This window comes from Hevea brasiliensis, chromosome 4, assembly GCF_030052815.1.
Source record: "Hevea brasiliensis isolate MT/VB/25A 57/8 chromosome 4, ASM3005281v1, whole genome shotgun sequence".
NCBI lineage: Eukaryota > Viridiplantae > Streptophyta > Magnoliopsida > Malpighiales > Euphorbiaceae > Hevea > Hevea brasiliensis.
This window is the reverse complement of record NC_079496.1, coordinates 17,146,324-17,171,819: the sequence shown is the minus strand read 5'-3', so window position 1 is coordinate 17,171,819 and position 25,496 is coordinate 17,146,324. Positions and strand designations below refer to the sequence as shown.

Genomic DNA, 25,496 nt, shown 5'->3' with positions numbered 1-25,496 from the left:
CCAATTGAGTCTCCAACATGCGGTTGTGGACTTGTAATTGATCCATGGTTTGTCTCATGTGTTGCATTTCTTCCTCCAATTTGTTATTCATCTTGCTTTGTTCAGCAAAAAATTTCTCCATCATGCTCTCCAAGGTTGGCTTCGGTTCATGAGGTGGAAGGGATTGTTGTGCTCTTGCTTGATATCCTGGTTGTGGCTGCCTTGTGGGCTGAAATTGAGGCTGAAATTGAGGCTTGTTCTGCTGCATAAACTGCTGGTTATGAGCATGATTTGAGCTTTGGCCTTGTTGAGCAAAAGTTGCTTGTGGTCTCCATGTTGAGTTGTTCACATTAGAATAAGCATTTCCCATAGGTTTCTGTTGATAACCTCCTGCATAAGCAGCTTGTTCTTGCAAATAATCATCACCATAAGAAGAGTAATTAACTCCACAACTTTGAGTTCCATCTGTGAAGGCAACTTGTTGCATAGTTGTAGGAGTTGAGGTTGTTGCCTTTGTGCAAAAATCACTAAGAAGCTGAGTCAACTGGTCAAATCTTGCATTCATGTAGCTAACTGAGTCTAGTTCATAGATCCCAGCTTTCTTTGGCTCAAGTGCTCTAGGATTTCCCCATAAATGGGTATTATGAGCAATCTTCTCTAATAGATCATAGCATTCTTCACTTGTCATTCTCATGAAATCTCCTCCTGCTTGTGAATCAATTGTGTTTCTTATGGCTGGAGTAACTCTGGTGTAGAAATTCTGAACAATCATCCATTTGGGTATTTCATGATGAGGACATTGCCTTTCAAGCTCCTTAAATCTCATCCAGGATTCATACAAAGTTTCATCATCTCTTGGTTTAAAAGCTACCATCAAATTCCTCAAATGAGTAGTTTTCCCAGGTGGGAAAAATTGAGATAGAAAAGCTTGAGATAGCTGCTCCCAAGTAGCTATAATAGCTTGTGGCAGTGAGTCATACCACTCCAATGCTGAATCCCGAAGAGAGAATGGAAATAAGGTGAGCCGAATAACTTCATCAGAAACTCCAGGTTGTCTTTGTGTGCCACATATCATTAAAAATTTCTTCAAATGAGAATGAGGATTTTCAAGTGGGCTACCTCCAAATTGTGAATTCTGAACCATTTGAATGAGACCAGTTTTTAACTCAAATTGATTAGCTCCAATAATAGGTCTGTTATCTCTCACATCAGTACATCTAGGAAAAGCATAATCTAACATGGATCTTCTTTGAGGATCATTTTGATTAGCAACTGCATTTTGACCGTTTTGCTCGTTTCCTCCATTATCTCCACCAATAGCTCTATTTTGATTCTCCATATTTTCTATTGTCTCCTCTTGCTCAAATATTTGTTGTTCTTCTTTTTCTGCTTCTTTTCTTCTTTTGTATTCCTTTTTGTTGGCTCGACAGAATTTTTCAATTTCTGGGTTGAACAACAATTCGGTGTCACTTGTGCTTTTCGATCGTCTCATAAACAAGAAAAGTACCTGAAAAACACAAGGAACAATAGTGAAAATAAAAGAAAATAAAAATTCTAATTAGCTTAAAACAATTAAAATCCAACTTAAAACAAACAATTCCCCGGCAACGGCGCCAAAAACTTGATACTGCGTGTATAGTCCGCAAGTGCACAGGTCACAGTAGTATAGTTTTAAAAATTGATATCGATCCCACAGGGAATTGTGCTTAAATTGGAAATAAAAGTATAAGCTAATTAGAATAACAAAAATTAAAAGATATTAAAAATAAAATCTAAAAGTTAAAATTAAGACAAAAATTAAAGATGTAAAATGAAATTTGGAATTAAAATTGGTATTTGAGGAATTAAAACTAGATCAATCAATTAACTAAAATTAATTAAACTAGATTACCAAAAATTAATTTGAAATTTCTATTTATGAAATTAAGAAGAATTAAATCTAAAAAAAAAATAAAGTAATTCTAGATATTGGATTTAAATTGGAATTAAATTTAAATTGGATTTAAATTGAAATTGCTATTTATGAGGTTTGGAGAATTTATATCTAATTTCAATGAAAAATAAATTGATTCTAGAGATTGGATTTTCAATATTGTTTGCATGTGATTTTTCCCTAATTTAGCCAAACACATAAGAATTGCAATTTTGAGGGAAATCAATTCTTAAATTTTTGAAACCTTTTTCAAGCATCTCAAAATTGGTTTTCATTAAATCAAACCCTGTTTTCACGGTATTTCAAATCTAACAAAAACCCAATTAATGCTCTAATTGATTTTTGGAAAGTTCCCCTTAATCTTCTTAGCTTATTTCTAACACCAAGAAAATAAAGTTTATTGCAAGATTATCCATCCCCAATATTCACTTTTCAGTCCATCTATTAAGGATTAAAACTTAACTTAATGAGGGCCCATTCATCAAGCAAGGAAATAAGCACACAAGCAATAAATCAAAATATAACAATCTTCATTTAAATGGCTAAATCAGTTCAAAACCACAAAACAAATCAATATTTACAAACCCATCTCTAGAATCTCAATCAACTACTCACAAATCATTGTTTAAAGACAAACCCAAATGAAGAAATGAAGAAATAATGGAAATGTAAGCTAAAAGGGGTAGAAAAACCCAGCAAATTGCAGAAGGATCTCTGCAGAAAAGTGCAGAAACGTGATCCTTGCTGCTGCTGGAAGAAGATGCAGAAGATGCTCCTCCCTTTCCCTCTTTCTATCTTTCTAAAAATGCCTCCCTTGCTCTCTATGGAAAGAAAGTGATAAAGGGCACTTTATATAGGCAAGGGGACTGTTCTAGAATGGGTAAAAGGGGGAAGGATCCAGAGAAAGTGAGGTAAAAAGGCTGGAGTAACGGAAATGCCACGTCAACAATTTTCCAGTAAAAACGACATAAGCCGAGTCAGTTGTGTCGCGGGTTGTGTCGCTCTCGGCGTGAATATCTGACGATCGACACAACCTGCGACATAAGCTAATTCGGTTGTGCTGCAGGTTGTGTCGCTCTCGGCCATTTTTTTACTCAACTTCAAAATTTTTGCAATTCGATTTTAATCTCCTCCAAATGGCTACTCTGATCAAAATACATCAAATTTCTCCAAATTTATCCTACAAAACAAATGAATTCCAAAAATTAAACTAAGAAAAGTGAAAATTGCAAAATTGACTAAATATATACTAATATCTAAAATAATAGCTATGAATAAGGGTAAATTATGTGCAAAAATTACTCCTAAATGATGATCTAAAATGCATGCATCACTCAAGAGACCAAGAACATGACCATTTACTGTCACCTCAAATATTATAAGAATTACTAAAACATATTAGAACATCGAAATAATAATATCACTATTTGACATTGGTCTTTAATAAACCATGAAGTACTATGAATGTTATCCCTGGAGTTCGGCCATAAAGTTTAGTAAATGTAAAATGAAATACTATGAATGAAAAATAAATGGTAGAAAATAAAATCAACATGGACTTTGAATCCAGAGGTTGATAGCACAAAAAGTAAATATAGAAATTAAAATTAACATGGGCCTTAAATCCAGAGGTTGATAACATAAAAAATGAAATTCAGAAATTAAAATCAATATGGGCCTTGAGTCCAGATGTTGCTGACAAAAAACTAAATGGAGGAATTGAAATCAACATGAGCCTTGAGCCCAGAGGTTGATAACATGAAAAGTAAATAGTAGAAAGTGAAATCAATATGGACCTTAAATCTAGAGGTTGATAACATGAAAAGTAAATGCAGAAATTAAAATCAACATGGGCCTTGAGTTCAGAGGTTGATGACCTGAAAATTACATGTAGAAATCAAAATCAATAAGGACCTTGAGTCTAGAAGTTGATGACATGAAAATTACATGTAGAAATCAAAATCAACATGGGCCTTGAGTCCAGAGGTTGATAACATGAAAAGTAAATAGTAGAAAGTGAAATCAATACGGACCTTAAATCCAGAGGTTAATAACATGAATAGTAAATGCAGAAATTAAAATCAACATGGGCCTTGAGTCTAGAGGTTGATGACATGAAAATTCCATATAGAAATCAAAATCAACATGGACCTTGAGTCTAGAAGTTGATGACATGAAAATTATGTGTAGAAATCAAAATCAACATGGGCTTTGATTCGATAGGTTGATAACATGAAAATGAAATGCAGAAATTAAAATCAACCTGGACCTTAAGTCCAGAGGTTGATGACATGAAAATTACATGTAGAATTCAAAATCAACATGCACTTTGAGTTCAGAAGTTGACAACATAAAAATTAAATGCTGAAATTAAAATCAATATGGGTATTGAGTTCAGAGGTTGATAACAAGAAAATGCAATGCAGAAAGAAAGTGAATTAGAGTTTGAGATGTAAAGGGCAAATAATTACCACTAGGCATGTACCTACTTGATAAATGAATATGCTGATTTTGAGCTCTATAAGAGCATTAGTTTATTAAGCTAAGCATATGATGAATGCTTAATTGATAACTACTTACCAATATGTAAATTTTTTATAAATATGATGGGACTAAGTAAGAACAAAAATATGCGAGAGACTTCAAAGCAAATCTGATGAAAAATCTTATCCAGTTGAGAGTTTAATTAATCTTGAACTTAGAGCTGAGGAGTTGATAGGAAGATCAATAGTAGTTTCAAAGACAAGGTATTTTATCCTCTTCTATTCCATTTCTTTTTCTATTTTCCTTCGCCCACTTTTAATCATTTTTCTGGATGCCTTTTCGGATTCTTATTTTGCAGAAAGCGCATTTTCAGGTTTTCGTCCTCCTTCCCTTATCTTGCTAGGAGTGCCTTTTCAGATTTTCACTCCCAACTTTTTTTTTTAGGTCCTCGATATGTCATTTTGAGTTTTCATCCTTTCCTCATTTTGCAGAAAGTGCCATTGTGGGTTTTCGCCCATTCTCTCATTTTGCTAGGAGCACCTTTTCAGGTTTTCAATCCTACCTTTTTTTTTGGAATGACAATAGTTTGTGTCCCAATCCTTTCAGTGATCTCTCATACCCATATGCTCCTTGTCCATCAATTGCCTTATCTCATGCAATTTTGAAGCAATATATATGTAGTTACCTATATTAGTGCATTCTTATTTTATAATAAAATATTAATAAGAAAATAGTGCATATTTCAAAGTAAAAAGCAAGTGATAAGTTATGCACAAGGTGTAATAGGAAGATTAAAATAATTTATATGAACTTATAGTTTTAAAAAATGAGAAAGTGAAATACATATGAGGTCTACAATTTTTGGAGGAAGAATAAGAAACATCTCACGAATTCCTTTTGAGAAACTTTACGACTGCATTCTTAGTGACATGAACATATGAAGCAGCCTTAACGCACTTTAGTAAAATAATCTATGGTTACCAAAATGAATCTATGCCCATTGAAAGTTTTTGGAGTAATTGGACCAGTAACATCGATGCCTCACATTGCAAATGGTCGCGAGGCTACCAAATTGTAAAGTTGAAGGGGAGAGGCGTTTATCTAATCAGCATAAATTTGACATTTATGATATTTTCGTAAGTAATCAATACAGTCCTTTTCAAAGGTGGTTGAATAATACCCTTGTCGCAAGATTTGCCTAGCCATCATATGTCCATTGATGGCACAATTTCCTTCATGAGTTTCAAAAAGAATCCTTTTGGCCTTATTTGCATCCACACATCTCAACAATTCACCATCAAAATTTCTCTTGTATAGGATTTCACCATTGGGGAAATACCCTAAGACTAATCTCCTGATCATCCTTCTTTCATTCTTACTTGCCCCGGGTGGGTATTCTCTGGTTTTGATGTACCACTGAATGTCATAATACCAAGGTTTCCCATCTATCTCCTCTTCAATCATAAGAAAAGATGTTGGCTTATCTCTTGCTTTTATCATCAATAACTGCACCTCTTGCCCTTCTTCCATTTGAGTCATAATTGCTATTATGGCCAAAGAGCCTGCGAATTGATTCTTATCACGACCCAAATGAGTAAAAGAGATCTCAGCAAATTTCTTAATCTGCTTAAGAAGATATTTCTGATATGGGATTAACTTAAGAGTCTTTAGTCTGCCATTCTTCTTTCACTTGGTAGATTATTAAAGCCGAATCTCCATACACTTCTAATTTTTTCACTTTCATCTCAATCGCGGCTTGCAAACCACACACACAAGCTTCATATTTAGTAACATTATTAGTGCACTCAAATCTCAGCTTAACTGCTACTGGGAAGTGTTTCCCATCTAGGGATATTAGTACTGTCCCAATTCCACTATCAGAGAGGTTAACTGCTCCATCGAAATACATTTGTCATACATCATCTTGCCCTTCTGTTTCTTCATCTATTGCATTAATATGTTCATCAGAGAATTCAAAATCCAAAGCCTTATAATTATCAATTGGATTTTCTGCTAAAAGATTTGCTATCACGCTTCCTTTTACCACTTTTCTTGTCATATAGATAATGTCATATTGTGAAAGAATGACTCGTCACTTTACTATCCTCCCTGGTATGAATGGGCTTTCAAAGACATACTTGATTGGATCCATCTTAGAAATGAGCCAAGTTTTGTAGTTTAACATGTAATGCTTGAGACAATGTGCTGTCCAAGCTAATGCACAACAAGTCCTTTCCACAAATGAATATCGCGCTTCACATTCATTGAACTTTTTGCTCAAATAGTAAATGGCTCTTTCTTTTCTTCTTGTATCATCATGTTGCCACAGTACACAACCCATGGAGATTTGATGAACCGCCATGTATAAAATCAATGGTATACCCTGCGTATGGGGAACTAAGACTAGTGGATTTGATAAATATTGCTTGCTTTTCTGAAAGACTTCCTGACATGCCTCATCCCATTTCACTGTGTTATTCTTCTTTAGCAACTTGGAGATTGGCTCGGTTTTAGCTGTGAGATTAGAGATGAATCTAGAAATATAATTCAATTTCCCAAGGAAGCTCCGCACATCTCTTTCTGTCTTCAGAAACGGCATTTCTTGAATGGCTCTAATTTTGTCTGGGTCAATTTCTATCCCTTTCTCACCAACTATAAATCCCAATAATTTTCTAGATTTTGCCCCAAATATACATGTTGCTGGGTTTAACTTCAACTTATGTTTCCTTAGCTTTTCAAACACATTTCTTAGAACTTTTATATGGCTATCCACCCCTCTTGACTTGATAATCATATCATCTACGTAAACTTTTACTTTTTTATGCGTCATATCATATAACAATATGACCATGACACGCTGATATGTTGCTCCAGCATTCTTCAGGCCAAAAGGCATAACTTTGTAACAGAATATATCCCATTGGGTAATAAAAGCCGTTTTCTCCTTGTCTGATTCATCCATCAGAATTTGATTGCACCCTAAAGCTCCATCAATGCATGAACATCTATCTAAACCTACCGCATTATCAATTAGCACATCAATATATGGGAGTGGAAAGTCATCCTTCAGACTAGCCTTATTGAGACCTCTGTAATCGACGCATACTCTTATCCTACCATCTTTCTTCATCACTGGGACTACGTTAGCTGTTCATTCTGGGTATTTTACGACTTTTAGGAAAAGGACAAAAGATTTTGGAAAATACGCTATTAATCCATTAATATTTAATTATAACATGAGGTCCATTTACATAAAGTTCCACTTGGCACCATGGACTAAGTGATCAAGTGTTGGTAACTAAATATATAGTACTTTAAAAGGAGCACTGGAACATCTTTTGCTTCTCAATTGTCAAGCTCTTGACCTTCTTCCATTGGCACAATCAGTGTATCTGGCACAAGACTGGGCTGCAGAACATTAATGGGCAATTTTAGTAGCCGAAAGGAAAATGTCTTCAATCTGGGGAACAACCCTCTTTTCCTTATGCAACTGATCAAAGCACTGATCACGAAACATGTATCTCATTCTGAATCTCTCATCCATCAAGGCATCTTTGTCATATCCTAATCCGAAGCGCCCTTCTCTTCTTATGATAGCTATGGGTTTTACAATTCCTTGTAGATTGGTGCCCAATCCTTTTCCCTCTTTACATCCCTTCTTTATCATAACCTTTGCCACCATACCAGAGACCCTCAGTTCTTTGTTTGGCATCCCATGTAATTCCAATGCCTGAAAAGAGCTTTCCAATGCTTGTTCGGTTGTTTCTATCTATGGGACAGATTGAGAATTGGTAACCAGCATAGCTTCTTCCCCTCTGACAGTTACTATCTTGCCATCAAAAACATATTTGATTCTTTGATGTATAGAAGAGGGCACTGCATTAGCTGCATGGATCTATGGTCTTCCCAACAATATGGTATAAGTTGGTTCGATATTCATCTCTTGAAAAGTGACATCGAAAGTGCATACCCCAATTTTGAGTGGCAACTCAATATCTCTCAACACATCTCTTTTAGTTCCATCAAAAGCTCTAACTATCATGTTGCTTAAACGCATTGATGATGGTTCTATTGGAAGCCTAGCAAAGGTGACACTTGGTAATATATTAAGTGCAGAACCATTGTCTATTAGGACCTTAGCCTCCATATGTCCTTTACAATTCACCGTCACATGTAAAGCCTTAGTGTGCTTTAGACCAGCTGGGTCGATCTCATCATCAGAAAAGGTGACAAAATTAGAGGCTTGAATTTGTTCAACAATCTTTTCAAATTGGCCTTGTGTAATGTCAAGAGTCACATAGGCCTAGTTCAATATTTTTTATAATGCTTGACGATGTGTATCTAAACTCAAAATTAACGACAAAAGTGAGATTCTGGCTGGTGTCCTTTTCAGCAGTTCTATCACATCGTATCCACTTTGTTTCATCATTTGTAGTAGCAATTCACCCTCATCTCTCTTCTCACTAGATTCTCCCTTTTCTACTTCCCTGGCACCTCCTTTAGTGTTTTCTGCTAACTCTCTTACCTTCGCTTTTCCTTTCTTCTTTTCAACCTCTTCTGGGCTGTAGCACCTTCCACTTCTAGTAATATACTTTGCTTCCTCATTAGGCAGAGCTAGGTTGGTGGTATGGTTTGTCTGTTGAATTATTGGATGAGATGACGGGGGTTAGGTCAAGTTTAAGCCCAGGTATTTGTTGGTCCAAGAGAGTTGTGCTGCGTATAGGACATAATGGTTCTGTAAAGGTAATTTTGAAGTTAGAAAGGGAAGGAAAAGATGGCCTTGATGTGGGAATGGGTTAAGTGTAAGTTTGATTCGGGGCGGGAATGGAGGAATTACATAAAGTATCTTGGGTAACCACTTGAAAATTGTAATTCTATGGTACAGTGTAGGTGTTGGTCACTGGGAGTTGCAAAGGTGCTCTAACGACAACTCTCGTCGGAACCAATGGGGTTGGTGCAGTGGGAATAAAAAACACAATTTTGGGTACAAGAATGGAACTTGGGTTGCCTTCATTGCATCCAATTGAATTTACTTCTTCCTCTTCCTTTACTTTCAATTTTCTTTGGCATCTTAATATCTTAAACATTAACAGCTTTGAAACTTCACTTTTAAATTTTTCATAATTCCCAATCTTATGATCCTCTGCACCTCCATGGCAAGCACAACCTGATCTTGGCTGGCCACCTTCAAGCTCTAGCATCTTAGGGCTTAGATACCCCTCATTCATTGTGAATTCAAAAATTTCTTCAAAAAACTGACTTAATTGCTCAACATCAAGAACCAATCATCCATAGACTCCACCATATTCACATTGACTCCTCTTCCAGTGTCGTGGCTTGGCAATGGATTTGTTGCCACACTAGGAGCCATGCTTCTCCCTTCCATCTTCAACCATCCATTCCTAATAAGAGATTGTACTCTGCCTTTTAGTGCACCATAATTGTCAATCGAATGATCAATTGCACCTCCATGATATTCGCATCGAGCATTAGCATTATACCACCTAGGATATGGAGGTTGTAAAGGATCCAGTAGTACAGGAACAATTTGATTAATGCTCAGTAGATAGCGATAGATTTCACCTAAAGGCATTGGAAGGAGAAGATCGGGATTCTTGGGTGGTCTGGGGTTGGTTTGGGCAGTCGGTGGTTGAATGAAAGAATTTGGTTGGGTTGGTGGCTAGGGAGTGTAGGCACTTTGTGGTAATGGAAATTGTTGAGAACGAGGGTAGGAATGATGTTAGAATTGTGGAGGAACATTAGCCACCATTGGGTTTTGAGTAAGGAATCGAGGATATAAGGTATTTTGTGAAGGGCGTGCCACAGCATGAACCTTTCCTTTTTTCTTTCCTGAATTAACAGTCATTTTCACTGGATTTTCTCCCACGGCTTCCTATAATTTTCTCAATCTCAAATTTGCTTTGATCCTTTTTCCCATCTGTATGATGTCAGCAAAGCTATTGGAGGTATTCCTAATCATCAAGTTAAAGTAGAGAGCTTTCAGAGTTTCAATGAATAAAGAGCAAAGCTCATTATCGGTTATTGGTGGATAAACTTCTGCTGTCTTTTCTCTCCTTCTTTGAGCATATTTCTTGAAACTCTCATCCTCTTTTTGCGTGAAATTTTGAAAATTCATTCTAGTTGGGGCCATGTCATAGTTAAATGTATACTGTTTTAGAAAAGCATCTGCCAAATCCTTTCAGGAGTGTAGCTTACTCGTATCTAACTGAACATATCAGCGCAAAGCTAGGCTTGTAAGACTTTTATGAAAAAAGTGGATTAGTAGTTTATCATCATCAGTTGACGCTGACATTTTAGCTATGTAAGTTGACAAATGTATACGCAAGTCTGAAGTGCCACTGTATTTTTCAAGTTCTGGAATCTTGAATTTTGGGGGCACCACCACATCCGGGACTAACAGCGAAGCTGACACATCTACTGAGTTATACATATTCAAACCTTCAATGGCCCTTAGACACTCCTTAAGGGCTGAAAGCTTCTCATTTTTCACTTTATATTTTCCCTTATGTAATACAGTTGATCCATACATCATTCCTCTCACCAATGGATACTGTGAACTAGTAGGTTGCTGATCTGACGTAATAGGCATGATTGTCGGATTAGGAGTTAGTGTGTAGTATTCGGCATATGGCAAAGCCTGGTTATAAGGTGGGTTAACAGGTTGAGTCTGTTAGTAGTATGCCCTAGAGCATATCATTTAGTATGTATCTTGTACATATTTTTATTAATAAAAGGCATTTCCACTTTTCTGTTTACATAATATATTTATGTGTAATAGAAAAGGTCTATTGATATTTTGTTAGAAATATTATTCTTAAGTTGTTAAGAATATGAGTGACAATATTTCTAGCACAAAGTATCATAAATAGGTTCACAATCGAGGATACTTCATAATAAGGACATAACTTATCCAGAAAGATTGTATTCATGTTTGTTACCAAGTTATTTATATGAGATATAAATAAGATGGAATGGTGAGTCTCATGCCATATAACAAACATGATAGGCATTTATACATGATAAGTAGGCCGAACCAGTGACACTTATGACAAGCACATGGAGTTTACTCTTGTCAATATTTTGTTATAAATCATATCAGTGCATATAATCTTTAGACCTGAGATAGCACAGTTATCTTGTATATAGGTAGTTTGAGTTTGATACTGCTTTCATACTTGTACTGTGTATGGATATATGGGCATCTGTTGGCTCCTACTAGTTATATATGGAGGTAGGTGTTGATCAAAATGGAATCTAGGTGTTGATCAAAATGGAATCTATTCCTCTAAGTAAATAGAGATAAAATCCTATGTTCATTTATTTGTTTTTGATATTTCAAGTTTCTGGCCAGGACAGATAGATTTATTCAGAAAAGAGTTTCTGATGAGAAAATCTTTTTAATCAAGAACTGGAATTAAAAGAGAACATAATATTCATAGCAAATGGAGTTTGACATAAACCATGACTCCAGCTTGAGTTGGGATTTTGTAACAGAGAGATTCTAGTGCATGGTAACATATGATTATAGGTTCATTTAAGGTAAATCTTATTACTAATTGGGTGGCCATGGCATGCTATGCTAGGTGTTAACCATGGTCTATGAGGTTCATAAAATGATTTAGAGAAATCATTTATGGTAAGAAAGAGTCCTGATGATATTAAGAGTTGATATCATGTCTCATTGTCAATTAGTGATGAGCCTAGTAAGTCACACATATACACAAGTTATCACCTATTTAAATATGATTTAATTAATTAATTAAAGAGTTTAATTGATTAATTAAATATGTTTGGTTTGCAATTAAATTGCAAAGTCTCTAGCATGACTTGAAACCAAATCTAGATTATTGGATGTATAGTATAAGTTAAATTTATATTTAAAGTGTTTAAATATGAATTTAATTAATGAGAAATTAATTAATAGAGATTAATTAATTAATTTATATTTGATATAAATTAGAAGAAGAAAAATAATTATTTTGGGTTAAGAACTCAAAATTAAGACACAGGGGCATTTTGGTCATTTTACAGTGTGACACGTGGCACCATGAGATGGTGACACATGGGATTACACATAAGCTTGCCAAATGTTTTTTAATCATGTAAGATGATTAAAATCAAGATTAAATATAGGTTTGACACTTGGCACAATGCGATTAGGTCACTTGAAGCTAGAGTTAATCAAAGGGTGACATGTGGCAAGGGTTTAATGTGTTAACCTAGCTATATAAGTGTGGTTATGAAAAAGAAAAACAACCAGCAGCCACTCCTCTCCTTTGTCACGCCATTTTGAGGCTCTCCATCTATTCTTCTTCATCTATCATCAATTCAAAGAGATTAGCCATCAATCTCTTGAATTAAGAACACTAAAAATTGTTTCTAGTGTCCTGTTTACATCTCTAATCTCTTAAAAGGCAGAACTTGAATTTCTAATTAATAGAAAAAGCTTTAGAAGCTGTTCAAGGGCTGCCATAGGTGTTCTTGGTGTGGACAAGCTAGAGGGACAACATTTGGTGTCCTGAAGACAAATCTCAAAGCGCGAGACACTGCGATTGCATCAAGAGGTTAGTGTAATCGTTCTTGATTTAATCTAGGGTTCTAAAATTAATCTGATTAATTTTAAAATCTTAAATGGCAAATACAGATCCAAAAACATATTAAAAGAGTTTTAATATGTTGTTTATCATTGAAATCAAATAGATAAAAATAAATCTTGCATGATGCATGTGACCCTAGGTGAAAATTTTTGAATTCAATGGTATAAACTTGTGTTTTTCACGCTTCCGTTCCTTCAGAGTCATGATAGGAAAAGATGACTCATTTGCTTGGAACATTGTAATATTTGGGTTGGCTTGGATATTAACAGTGGCAGCTGGATCAATGTTAGCTTGACTTGGATTAGGGGGTTGGAAAGTAAAGGATGTTGAGGCTTGATCCGAGGACCGCTGGGTACTTAAATCCCCAGTCATTGTTGGTAAGGCACTTGCTGAGATATTTGATCACGAGAGGGGATTACTATCTCCTTGTTATGAGTCATTTGCCTCATCATTTTCATCAGTTCAGAAACTTGTTCCTTCAATTCAGAAACTTATCCTTGTAGATTTTGGGCCTGCTCTTACTCTTCCATCATTATCCTCCTTGCTCGAGCTCGGGTTAAGTAAACTCTTGATTGGGTGCTTGAATGTCTCACTGGGTTTGCTTTAAGTCTACCAATATTGATAATTTTTCCTGTTAAGAATGTGCATGCATTTGTTCAATTCATTATTTTATCTGATTATTTTGGTCATTTTGTTTTTCCTTATTTTGTTGAAAGGATACAGTCACAGCTTGGCTATCGTGTCATTGTTTGCAAAGGGTAATTCGAATCATCTATGCAATGACATCATCCAATAGTCAAACCATGAATGACGGGGTTGTGTACGTGTCCATGATACTTGTTCATATAACGCACATGACTTTTCACTCAACCCTGACGAGGATAAATCCTAAGGGGGTTTTGTTATTCATTCATTATCATAATCTTAAGACACAAAACATATCTCAAAATTCCTTTCATTGTATTAGCGTCTAGAATCGCTCATCTATATGATCATTTATTACAAAACTTTTCTGAGAAAAAACTCTGCTAACGTCTGGGTTTTGGGAGGCTCGGCAGGACGCTGTGGCATTTCTTCAAGTATTCATACAACCTTTCTTCTCCTCTTGTTGGATTGAATGTTTGCAGGGCATACTCCGATTCTGATAACAATTCTTGTTTACCCTGTGCAGCCATCATCTCTAATCTATCTATATTTTCTTTTAGTTCTAGATAGAGATTGACATGATGTTCTTTTTCAGAATGTCATTGATCAACTAAGCATGTCCGTCATATTCAATCCATTTCATATCTAGTTCCTGTTCATATTTACCCACAAGCACTTTTTGACAATTAAGCTCTTCTTGTAACCTGTTATTTTGTATCCCAGCCTTTTTTATTTTCCCTCAAAGTATTGATTTCTCTCTTTCCCATTAACCTTTATTTTTCTCATACTCTGTTTTAGTCACTCATATTTCTTCTCTGAACCTCTTCCTTTCATTTTTTACAGCTTGCTGAATATCTTGGGCCGATTTATCTTTCTTTGCCTCTAGCCACTTAACTTATTCCTTCAACTGTTGATTTTCACTTATTATCTTTTGGAAATGGATTTCTAGTCTAGCTCTGGCTTCTTCATAATAGTCCTCAATAGAATTCTTCTGTGGTAATTTATTCTCAGGACCCCTTAGATTAGAAATATCATATCCTTTATCTCTCATTTCCCTCCACGTAGAATAGCCTTCCGTCGTGCTAGGCCCTTTAGGTGAACGGTTCTTCGAGGTTACTCTTTCCTAAGATTTGCGTAAGGTCCTCAATTCATCCTCTTTTCCGGTTTCATGGTAGAAATGAACTTTGAAAAATTCTTTGGTTCACATAATGAACTGGGTACAATCAAATTGCCTCATTATTAAAGCCGATAAGTAACTTGTACATCCAGTCACCCCTGCTAAAGGCACAAATTGATAATCCCTTGTGATGAATATGGTGTGTTGATTGATAAAATGCATTTTATATATTTTTTAATTAATTGAATTTTTATTCTTTTTTTTTTAAAGCCGACCCCAAAAATTTGGATAAAGGTTTAGTTTAGTTGAGTTGAGTTATTATTTTTTTTTTTGAAGTTTTTATAGGGCCAGACAAAATATAGTATCTAAAAAATTTTATTGGCCTGGACAAAATATGGTGTCACTTTTAGGGAGTTGTGAATCTCTGTTGGTGGTAATCCTACACGTTAGGGATGCTTTCATTACCCATATCCATGTTCTATGACATGTCCTGGTCTCTTTTAAGTCTCATTTGATGTTCAAAATCGAAGTGATGTTTAAATGTATCTCACTTATGTTTTAGATTTCTAATTTCAAATTGTCAGTTTGTGATTAAATGAAATAATCCACTGGATATTATATCATGTCAATGCTTTTTCATAGTTAGTGTTTAATATTTAAGTCTGTTTTATAAGCCTCGAGTTATTATCGCCGTTGTAGAATAATCCTTGTCTTTTACACTCTTACTTGGTGATCTCTATTTTGCAGGAATAAACGTCCAGAATTTACTGCCTGGTTAGCAGAAGTGAAACAGGTATTTCATTCGATGTTTTACTACTGCATTCTGATAACAGTGATGCAAATTTTGTCATCGGAACACATTCGTTCACAATTTTCACATGCTTATGATGTACTTCAAAGAATCTAAACTTTTTACATGTCATTTTGTGGCATTGATTTAAAAATTGGCACCAGATTCCATCTTCTGGCTTTTCATTTTATCACTATTGACATTTTCGTTAATGCTTTCTTATTCACCCTGGCACTAAATATGTTTGTTTTTATAGTAGATTAAAATCACATTGCATCACATTGCATTGTTGTAATGACTCTTATTTTTACAGCTATTTTTCTTTTATCAATTTTTTTGGAAATACTGTTAGATTTGTTTTTGCTTTCTTGGTTGTACTAACTATTGTGAGAATTTGGTTATATTCTAATTTTATTACGTTTACAGGTGAACCTGGAAAGTGTATCTAATTGGGAAGAGAAGCAAATGTTCAAAGTGCAAGTACATAAAACTGTTCAACTACTTGCAGTTTTCCCATCAGACGCATTTCATGGAATACAGTGTACTAGTAAACTTCAATTCAACTTCCCAAAAATGAACTTTGTGATCTTGGTTGATTAATTGATAATGTCTTATGGTCTTATAATCGTACAGATCTATGGAGGACCATAACACAGCAACCTTTCCATCTAAAAAGTAAGGTTCTTATGTTATTTGATTATGTTAATTTTTATAATTCACTCCGTTTAAGAAGTTGAACCGCTCACTCTTGTAACATCCATTTTTTTCTTGGTTGTCCTTAGTGTGCTGCTGTGGTGAAAGTTTTTATTAAAGCCCTACAAATTGTTCTTGTGTTGGTATATACTTATTGTAGGATGAACTATCCCCTGATTGATGATCTGCTGTGTTTCCCCATTAAACTGTTGTGATTGCCCTCTTCTTTTTTTTTTTTTTCTTTTTTTCCTCTTGGACTTCCTTGCAGAAGCACATGGACTTGTTTCCATTCAGTTGGCAAGACAATGAACAAAAAATGCAGATTGCGGAGAGATAAATATGGAACTAATGCTTGCCATTTATCATATATTGCTAATAAAAGTAATTACTTCGATGGTTTTGGTTTCAGGTATTATGACCTTGATGCTCATCACAAGCATAAAATGGAGAAAGAAATGAAAAAAATGTTTCAAGAAGGTCCTGGAAAAAGAGCGTACTGTTTTCAATGATGACGTACTGTTTTCAATGATGAAGAACATCGTTGGTATATTATAGAGAATCACAATTCCTATATCATGTCATATTAAGAATTTGAAAAGTGATTGGGCACAATGATTTCGTAGGGACCTGTTCAAGGGTGGATCTATTTAAAATAATATTATATTTAATAAATGTAGACTTATTGTTTTGACAATTATTGTACATTATATAATAATTAGTATTTAAATTATTATTTTGATAATTGACATGTAATATATATAAAAAAATCTAATGTATTCATTAGTTTGTTGGATTGTGAAATTAGGGTTAATATTATATGTGAATTTCCAGGCATAAGCAACGAAAGAGCAAGCCCAGCTCAGAGAGGAGATGGCTTCCCATTGTCTCTCTACAAGGAGTGAGTTTTCGGAGATGACCGTGGCTCCACTATATCGGGAGGGAATGGATCCACAAGGCGTTATAGGTTTAAGCCATTTTTTTATATAAGTTTTGCAGATCTATAGGAATGGCATGCTCTTCCATATGTTTATGTGGTACTAACACAAGTTAGGGGCGTTGATTACTCTTACAATATGCTATAATGCAAGGAGAGAATTGATTAAACTTGATATGCAGGGCTGTGTTAGCAATTTTTCACTTTCATTTTTTTGAAAGGGAAGGAACAACAAAGCAAAGCAAACAAACCTACACACGTATCCGAAATCAACTACAGTAAGACTAGATCATTAGGTTCATACTCAAACTATGCATCACTTCATGCTGGATTCTAAATTCTTTTTCTTCGTCAATAATTGATCGTGAAGTTTCTCATGACAGATGCAAATCATCATTTTCACAATTGGAAGTATAGAGATCATAATAATTTGTACTAATCTCGACATAATACTTAAAATTGTTTGCAGTGAGACGTCCATGGTGAATCCATGATGGGACAAGATTGTGTTACAACTTCTGTGCCCTGGTTGTTGATTAGACAGCTTATGAGATAAGGATGGATTAGGTGGTATAGCCAACCTTATAAACAACCCAACAAAGAATAACACTGCTCACCCTTGACCAGTGATAAGCCCACCTTTCCTACCAAAAAACAATGTTTAAACCAACAGCTCTTCCGGATCTGAAACTCTTGAGACTTCATTACAAAATATACAGGCACAGCCCAAATATACAGCTTCAGACCAACTAGCTAAGGCAACCAGGAAAATTGGAAAAACGAATTTAAAAAAGTCAAAGATCAAATGATCAGGGGGGAGGGGGGGAAGAAGGAAATAGGATGAGTCAGGCCAGAATTTTTTTTTTCTTCCCCTAAGTGAGTGCTCTAAGTAATATAATTGAATTTTCAAATTCCACTAAGCAAATGCTACTCGAGCAACTTATACATTGGCATTTTTCGGTAGGATCATTGGGTAAGTCTCTGCATCTCATTTTGATCATTGAGGGTCTCAATGAGAAGAGGAGGAGCATACTGGGCAGTCCCTTGGTGCTCCTCAGAATCCTGGCAGAATGAAAGAATGATTGTATCAATTGACATCTCCACCACAGCAAAGAAAAGGGTCGCAACGATATAACCTAGAGCCCAGCAAACCTGCAAAAAGATGGAACAAATGACACATTCAAATGACATATAATAGTTTTCATAGCATAAGGAAGTACATAAATTCTCTGTAGTATATAGAACTAAATCATACAAATACATACCAGCACAGGAAACAGTGGGGAGGATATCTTGTTATGAGCAGATCTATATTTGTGAGTATCCAGCATGAGGAAAGCAAAAACAGCACTTGAGAGGCTGACACATAATTTTCCCAGAAATAGAATGACATCTCCAATCACATTCACCTTTCCAATCCTAAGAATGTTGTTCATGATCAAGTCAGCTGCAATTGCAGATGCCCTACAGAAGCTTTTACCTGTTATAGCTATCTGCAGAAGCCACAGGCAAATCACAAACAAACAATTAAAATCCAAAAGTGGCAAATATTAGCAATATAAATTGTCAAACTTTTCTTGAAACTAGAATTTTATATTATCACATTACCATTATGTAAGCATTGCGGTTCACAGATTTTATAGTCCCCTCAACACATCTCAGACAAAACTGAGAAGTATGATGTACTGTCTTTCCCATACAGCCATCAGGTATAGTGCCAGCAACTTTCAGTTTGCGACGGATTGACTCGAGCATAAAGCGAACTGATTCCACAAATGACACGATCAGGGAGCCAAGAGCAACAGACCCAAGGCTGTACCGCATAAGCCGCTTCATAGAGGAAAAAACTGGAAGAAAGGGAATCTCAGGCTGCATTGCCAGAAATTTAAAGAAAAAAAATCAATACATTTAACAATAAAAAAATAGCTTTATTTATTAGAATTGATTGTAAGAAGATAATTGCAATATATATATATATATATATATATATATATATATATATATATATATATATATATATAAATTAGAAATGAGAGTTTTTTTTTTAAGTGATTCTACACTTAGATGATAGATAAACAAAGGTTCCATCACGTAAGCACTGCATATTTTCTTGATAACCATGTGAAGATGCCAACAGGTGGAAAGCCAACAATTTATAAATTGCAATAAAACAGATTAAAAGAAGGTAGAAAGCACCAGTTAGTTTGCATCCCACTACTCTGCATGTGGTATTCAGAAACACAAAATGGGTTTGAATTGTCAAATATAGAGAAGTTCAAACATAGGAACATTTAAAGCCTGGACATATTACCTAAGTTTTCAGATGCAGAACAATAGCCTATCTTTCTAAGCAACTAATGTGGCCTGTTTACAACAAAGTACCTTACATTCTCACTTGTAAATGATTGCAACTTTGTTGAAGACAAATTTTGTGATTGCACAAACAAAAACTAAGATGCAACCAAGTCTAGTATTAGCAGTGAGGCTTTCTCAAACTGGGCCCGTGGAAGTACACAGCAAATGTTTCAAAAACATGAAGCTAAAGTACACATGGCTTATTAGCTTACCGATGTCTCACCACGAGCCCAGTAGTAGGAGGCAACAGAACCAGCAATTACAGTAGCAGAGCATGCTATAAAAAATTGTGTAGCCCAGTAACATCCAAACAGGTGGAAAAAGATGGCAACTGCTATATGAGGAGTATAATGGATGCTATAGCCACAGCAACGATCACAGTTAACCCGTTTTGACCCAAGATCATAGGCACAGCAGTTGGAATTGCAGTCATTTTGGACAATTTGGCCAGAACTAAAAAGATGAAAAGCAGCCGAAAACCAGAACATATAAAAGATTGCAAGGACAGCATATGGTATAAATGGAAAAATTATGAGCGCTTGAACTTCTCCCACGACCTTTGCAGCTACCTGCATGAAGATCAAAACCTTAATTTATTAATATTAATCAATGATTGCATGTACACGTGTAGGATAACATTCCTGTTTTTTAATTCTTAGAAAAAAAAAATCATATGTTCAGAAGCAACTTCTGCAAGAGCAGCAGTCCTCAATTTTTATTCTAGAATAAGAGTTTCTATTTAAGGGTCGTGACGTTTAATGCAAAATGCTTCTGTACCATATGCTTTTTGGATTTAAAATTCAGTGAAATTCCAGGTGCAACTAAACTTGAGGGAATTCCACCATTCCAGAAAGCTTTTCAACCATCCAGCACATTTTCATTGCTTACTAGTTTGATAAGTGCATCTTCCTGTAGACAATAGGCATATAAGAGATCCTACTTGTGGTCTTATGGACAATTACTAAGAAGCTAAGAATTAAACAAAATGTAATTGCATGTACAAGTTATCCCCAAGATTTAGGGAGGAAGAGCAAACTTTCGTTCCTCATCTCAAATTAAATATGTGTATACTTCCTTAAATAGATGCCAACATTTAACTTGTTTAATTTGGAGTGATAAGCCATTCCACATTGAACCACCAAAAATCCACAGCTTTGAGTTTCACAAAAGTTTATAAAACAAATCATTCGTCGTTACATTTTTTTTCATTGTAACTTGAAAACATTATATATACCTTGAGGACAGATGTTGCCATAAGAATACGACGCACAATGGCAATTGACGTAAGGACAGCAACAACCATTATAAAAGTCATGATAACAGCAACAGCACGAAGATGATTTAGTTCCTGAAAGATGTAAAACATCATGTCAAAGACACTCATGCACAGGCAAACATAGTAGTAAATGATGAAAGGGAAAAAGTTAATAATTTTCTATGCTACGTGAACAATAGAACCCACCCGTCCAGATACATGGTAGTATGGATCATGCTCACCGATGATGGGAGAGATAGCATCATTACCAATCCATCCAGCTAAAAAAGAAAGGAAAAGAAATAAATTCAGAATCTTGGCTCCATGATTCCTATCGTCACATTAAAAAGTACAAGAGGAGAAAAAAATGAAAATGATAGAGCTAAAGGATTATCTCTGTATTAAAATTGCAATACATGGGACTCTGGAGACTAAAAAAAGAACAAGATTACAGTCAAAAACTTTGGATTGAATCAAAAGTTAATGATGCCAGACAAGCAACTCATTGCATATGTGGGCCATATGTGTCAGCAAACTTGTACGTCTTCACTCCAAAAATTTAACACTAAAATTTCGTAGTTATATTGTTTCTATTATCATCCTATATTATATTTGCAAACTTCTATTCCCAGAAATATTTTTATAAAAATCTTATATGAAAAGATTAATTCCAAACAAACACCTAAATATAATACCATGGGATGAGAGAGAGAGAGAGAGAGAGAGAGAGAGAGAGAGAGAGAGAGGGAATCTAAAATAGATCATTGACAATAGTACAGAAGCAGTGATTCAGAAACAGTTATCTACGAAACAATGAGGTTGTTTGTCAAATCAGAATTTCAAGCAGATGAATATCAAAAGGTGCAAAGTGCAAACCACTTGCAATTACGAAGCAGGGCATGGCTCAATTACATTAATTTACTAAAATTAGTAAAAGATTTTCTAGCAGGGACCTGACTCAAAGATTTTAGTTTGCCATTTGCAGGAAAGGAAAACAAAAAGATATAAATCTGACCTTTCAAGTAGTAAAACATTGTTACTGATATTATGAGAATATCAAAGAGAGCAACTGTTATCCAAGGCATTGCACCAACAAAATGCCGAATCATCAGCAGCCAAATCACTGATAAAAACAGCGGCAAGAGCCCCCCACAGACAATCAACACAGGCCATGCCTTTCCAATATCGGCCATGTATCTCTGCAAAATGCAAATGACGGACTTTGAACTCTAGAAAACACAATATGCTTAGTTATCTCGATGGAATAACAAACAAAAATGAAACAGACAGAAATATTCAGATAATCCAAGACAGCATATGCAACACTAAGCACTGAAGTAACCAGATTCCATCATTTCAGTAAGCCTTTGTAGACTATGTGGTTCCTAGAACAGATTTACCAGTCTGAATGGTTCAGTTAAGCAAGCAGGTAGTCATATGAATGAGGGGTTAACTCAAGTACCACACTTTTTAGCTGACTATTGACTACAATTTCAATCCAACTACAAGGCAAAAAATGGAGAAGGATGTACCATAATTTTGGATAAGACCCTTCAATAGTTTGACAACTATCAAAAGAACATATCAATTAAATGAGTGAAACTCCTAACTATAATATGCATGGATGAAGATACTCATAATTTAGATATCATATTAGATTGGACATGCCAGAATTCTTTTTGGAAATTAAAGCCCAATTGCCAAACAAAGTAGAATGCAGCAACTTTATATTGAGAAGAGTACTTATGCATTTTTCTTCATAAATAATGAGTATAATCATTCTAAAGAAGCAATATAAGCAAAAATTTCCTCAACCTTCAACACAGATGACCGAGCATTAATAGATTTGTGAATGGATTTGTCTATTATAATGTCCTCATTGATGTTTACTCCACCCATTTGCTGCCAATGCCGCAATGACACATTTGATGCATGAGCGATAAATTGGCACCTCCAAAAAACTGAGGTTAAAATAAACAAATCAGTTATACCAACATCATATATTAGAGATCAATACAGTCCTAAACTGATACAAAGGATTGCATGATTTCTAGGTGGCCTTGACTTTATTATTATGGAAGGGATAATTGACTGAAAACAAAATCTAATTCACTTACCATTTACACTAGGAAATATAACAGGGTAACAAGGACCCTGGAGTTGAAGGGATGTGTTCCTCATTTCAGGAGTAAGGAACTCAAAATAATCATAATTCCTATTAATCCAATCTTCCACTGAGATACGGATATCTCCCTCTGGATAGTCACATACCCAGTTTAGAGCATCTTCAGATGGAAGGGGGCAATCCATTAAACATATACTCCGAGCATTGGCCAACTTGAATTGGCTGTTCTTCAAACCACTAAGATAGACCTGGTTTGGATTTAACCAATATGTAAGCTCCAATTCGCGAAGATTCGGATTTGCATGCTTATCACCACACACATTTCCTTTATAATCCAGCCCATAGGTAAGCCTGGTAAACCACAGCAATCAATCATAGTAATGAAAATAAGGAATAGAAAATGTTTGTTACAGCTAACCATATCATTATAATGCTGAAACATAAAGCTAGCAGACACAAAATACAAGCAAAATACATAATGCAGCCAAACACAAACAATATTCTACAGATTTGAACCAAGCAACCAGCAATCAGTTTTTGTGACACCACAAATCCCACATCAAATGACTAGGTGGGTGGTAAACTATTACTACCAATAAAACCATGTGACTCTATATTTGCAGCCCAGTGCCCTACTCATACAGTTTCAGTTATATATTTATGCCTTTAATGGAAATCCAGTCCAGCGCCTGATTTCAAGGAAGAAGCAACGGAAAGACAACAATAGACCAACGAATAAGCCAATTATGATGACTTGCAGAGATGCTGAAGGCAGTTACACTAAGTCAATGATGATGCCTTGCACAGATGAACGCAGTTACAATAAAATAAAAGCCACTAGACAATGCAAGAGAAAAGAAGACCACATGTAAAAAATTTTCCCCCATGAATTAAAGCTAAAACCATAAATAGTACTACTGAGCAGAAAAGGATACCAAACTGAACAAATCCAAAAGCAAATAAATAATAATAATAATAATAATAATAATAATAATAATAATAATAATAATAATAATAATAATAATTTTAAAAGTAGCTCACTCATGGAGCTCGATTAGGAGATCAACTTTTTTAGGAATCCAGGATAATATTCATTTGATACTGTATGTAAGCATGAATTCTTTGACAAACCAATTCAAGGATGTTGGACTTTTTCTTAAAGGAAAATGCTCATTCATTTTCCCTTTCCACTTACACTCTCTCTACCACAAAATGCTAAAAGATTATACAAATTCTGCTATACAAATTATAGTGATGTATAATGGGTTCTTGAAAAATGGGAAGTAGAAAGAAATGGTACTTTCTAAATTGAATTTCTCTTAATTGAGCATCCTTAGTTCACTTTCTAGCTCTTAAAACGGGCACAGAAAACAAGAAAATGTCCATTTAAAAACTCAAGGTAACATTCAAAATTTAAATTTTCATATGTTTTCTTCTGCTTTAGCTGTATCTGCAACCCCTCTTAAAAAGAAAGGAGAGAATCGTTTAATATAAATAAGAGCTAAGGAAAAAAAATTGAGATGAAATAAACTCTTGCCCAGGGATTACTACCACAATAAGAAATATTAACACAGTGCTCAACTTCAGCACAAGTAAAATGATACTACAGGCGGTCTTGTTCCAAAATTATTTCCAAACGAAAAAAAGGAAAATAAAATGTGAGCAAATATCGTAAGAGAGATCCCTTGTACTTTTGAACACCAAACCATTTAAGAGACAGTGAATCGCATGACGAAAATCATAAATAAATCGAAATTTCCAAAATTAGGAGATACCCAGTTGAGGTTGGAATTGTTTAGAGCTAAAACACTCACCTTAAGGGGTTTCCTTGGTTAAATCCAAAGCTGGAGTTTACAATCATGGCAACCCAAAATGCTATAAAAATGACAAGGAACACAACATCTCTGCATTTCCTATTGTGCCTAATGATTCCACCAATTTGGGTACTTCCATCACTTGATGGGTAACTCCCTATCACTGCCCCCAAAGGTCCTCTCATCTCCAAGAGTGATGATTGTCACTGTATGCAGGTATATCTATCTCTCTCTCTCACTCTCTCTATAAATGTACCTATCTATCAAAAATCTTCAACAAGCAGAGGGAGAGAGAGAGAATGTAGAAAGAAAGAAGGAATTCAGAGAGAAAAAGAAAGGCTTTTTAGTGAGAGAAGGGCCAGTAGTAGAATGGAAGCTTAGAGGGGTGTGAAAGCAGGAAACAGTGATAGTGATGGGCCTTTTAGATTTGGAATATTTTAATAATAATTTTTTGAATGTTTTATTTTTTTCTAAGAGTAAGATAGTTTAATAATCTTACTTTGGATTTTAAGACAAAGATAGTAAACTGTGTTTTATAAGACTTGCGGAATCCATGTCTTTTGCCTTTGATTTAGGCTCCTTTGCTTGGCTGGCCTTATCAACTAAGCTTATACTTTATTAATTGTTATTCCATTTAATTCTTTCTCTAAAACAATATTATTACATTTAATTTATTCATAGTCAGATTTTGAGGAATTTTTATTTGGTATAATTATATAATAATTAATTATAATCATTGATCATAGTAAAACTT

At 35.0% G+C, this 25,496-nt stretch overlaps 1 protein-coding gene, 1 long non-coding RNA gene and 1 other non-coding gene across 3 annotated transcripts; 2 read left to right on the top strand and 1 right to left on the bottom strand.

The window, feature by feature from the left end:
• The first annotated feature begins 761 nt into the window (after window positions 1–761).
• LOC131179680 (small nucleolar RNA R71) lies at window positions 762–868 on the top strand. Its single transcript, XR_009148567.1, has one exon. It is a non-coding gene; the product is annotated as a small nucleolar RNA R71 (small nucleolar RNA).
• A 14,310-nt stretch (window positions 869–15,178) lies between these two features.
• Window positions 15,179–16,953, top strand: LOC131179249 (uncharacterized). Its single transcript, XR_009148207.1, has 4 exons — window positions 15,179–15,569; window positions 15,993–16,107; window positions 16,200–16,241; window positions 16,669–16,953. It is a non-coding gene; the product is annotated as an uncharacterized LOC131179249 (long non-coding RNA).
• Window positions 16,954–17,869: 916 nt separating this feature from the next.
• On the bottom strand, window positions 17,870–25,144 carry LOC110641952 (choline transporter protein 1). Its single transcript, XM_021793854.2, has 10 exons — window positions 24,743–25,144; window positions 22,921–23,279; window positions 22,619–22,764; window positions 21,819–22,002; window positions 21,011–21,084; window positions 20,783–20,896; window positions 19,761–20,117; window positions 18,802–19,062; window positions 18,459–18,686; window positions 17,870–18,345 (listed from the first exon to the last, which is right to left on the bottom strand). Exons 1-10 carry the CDS (start codon window positions 24,925–24,927, stop codon window positions 18,160–18,162), a joined length of 2,094 nt encoding a protein of 697 aa, XP_021649546.1. The 5' UTR covers window positions 24,928–25,144; the 3' UTR covers window positions 17,870–18,159.
• Between the last annotated feature and the right edge of the window lie 352 nt (window positions 25,145–25,496).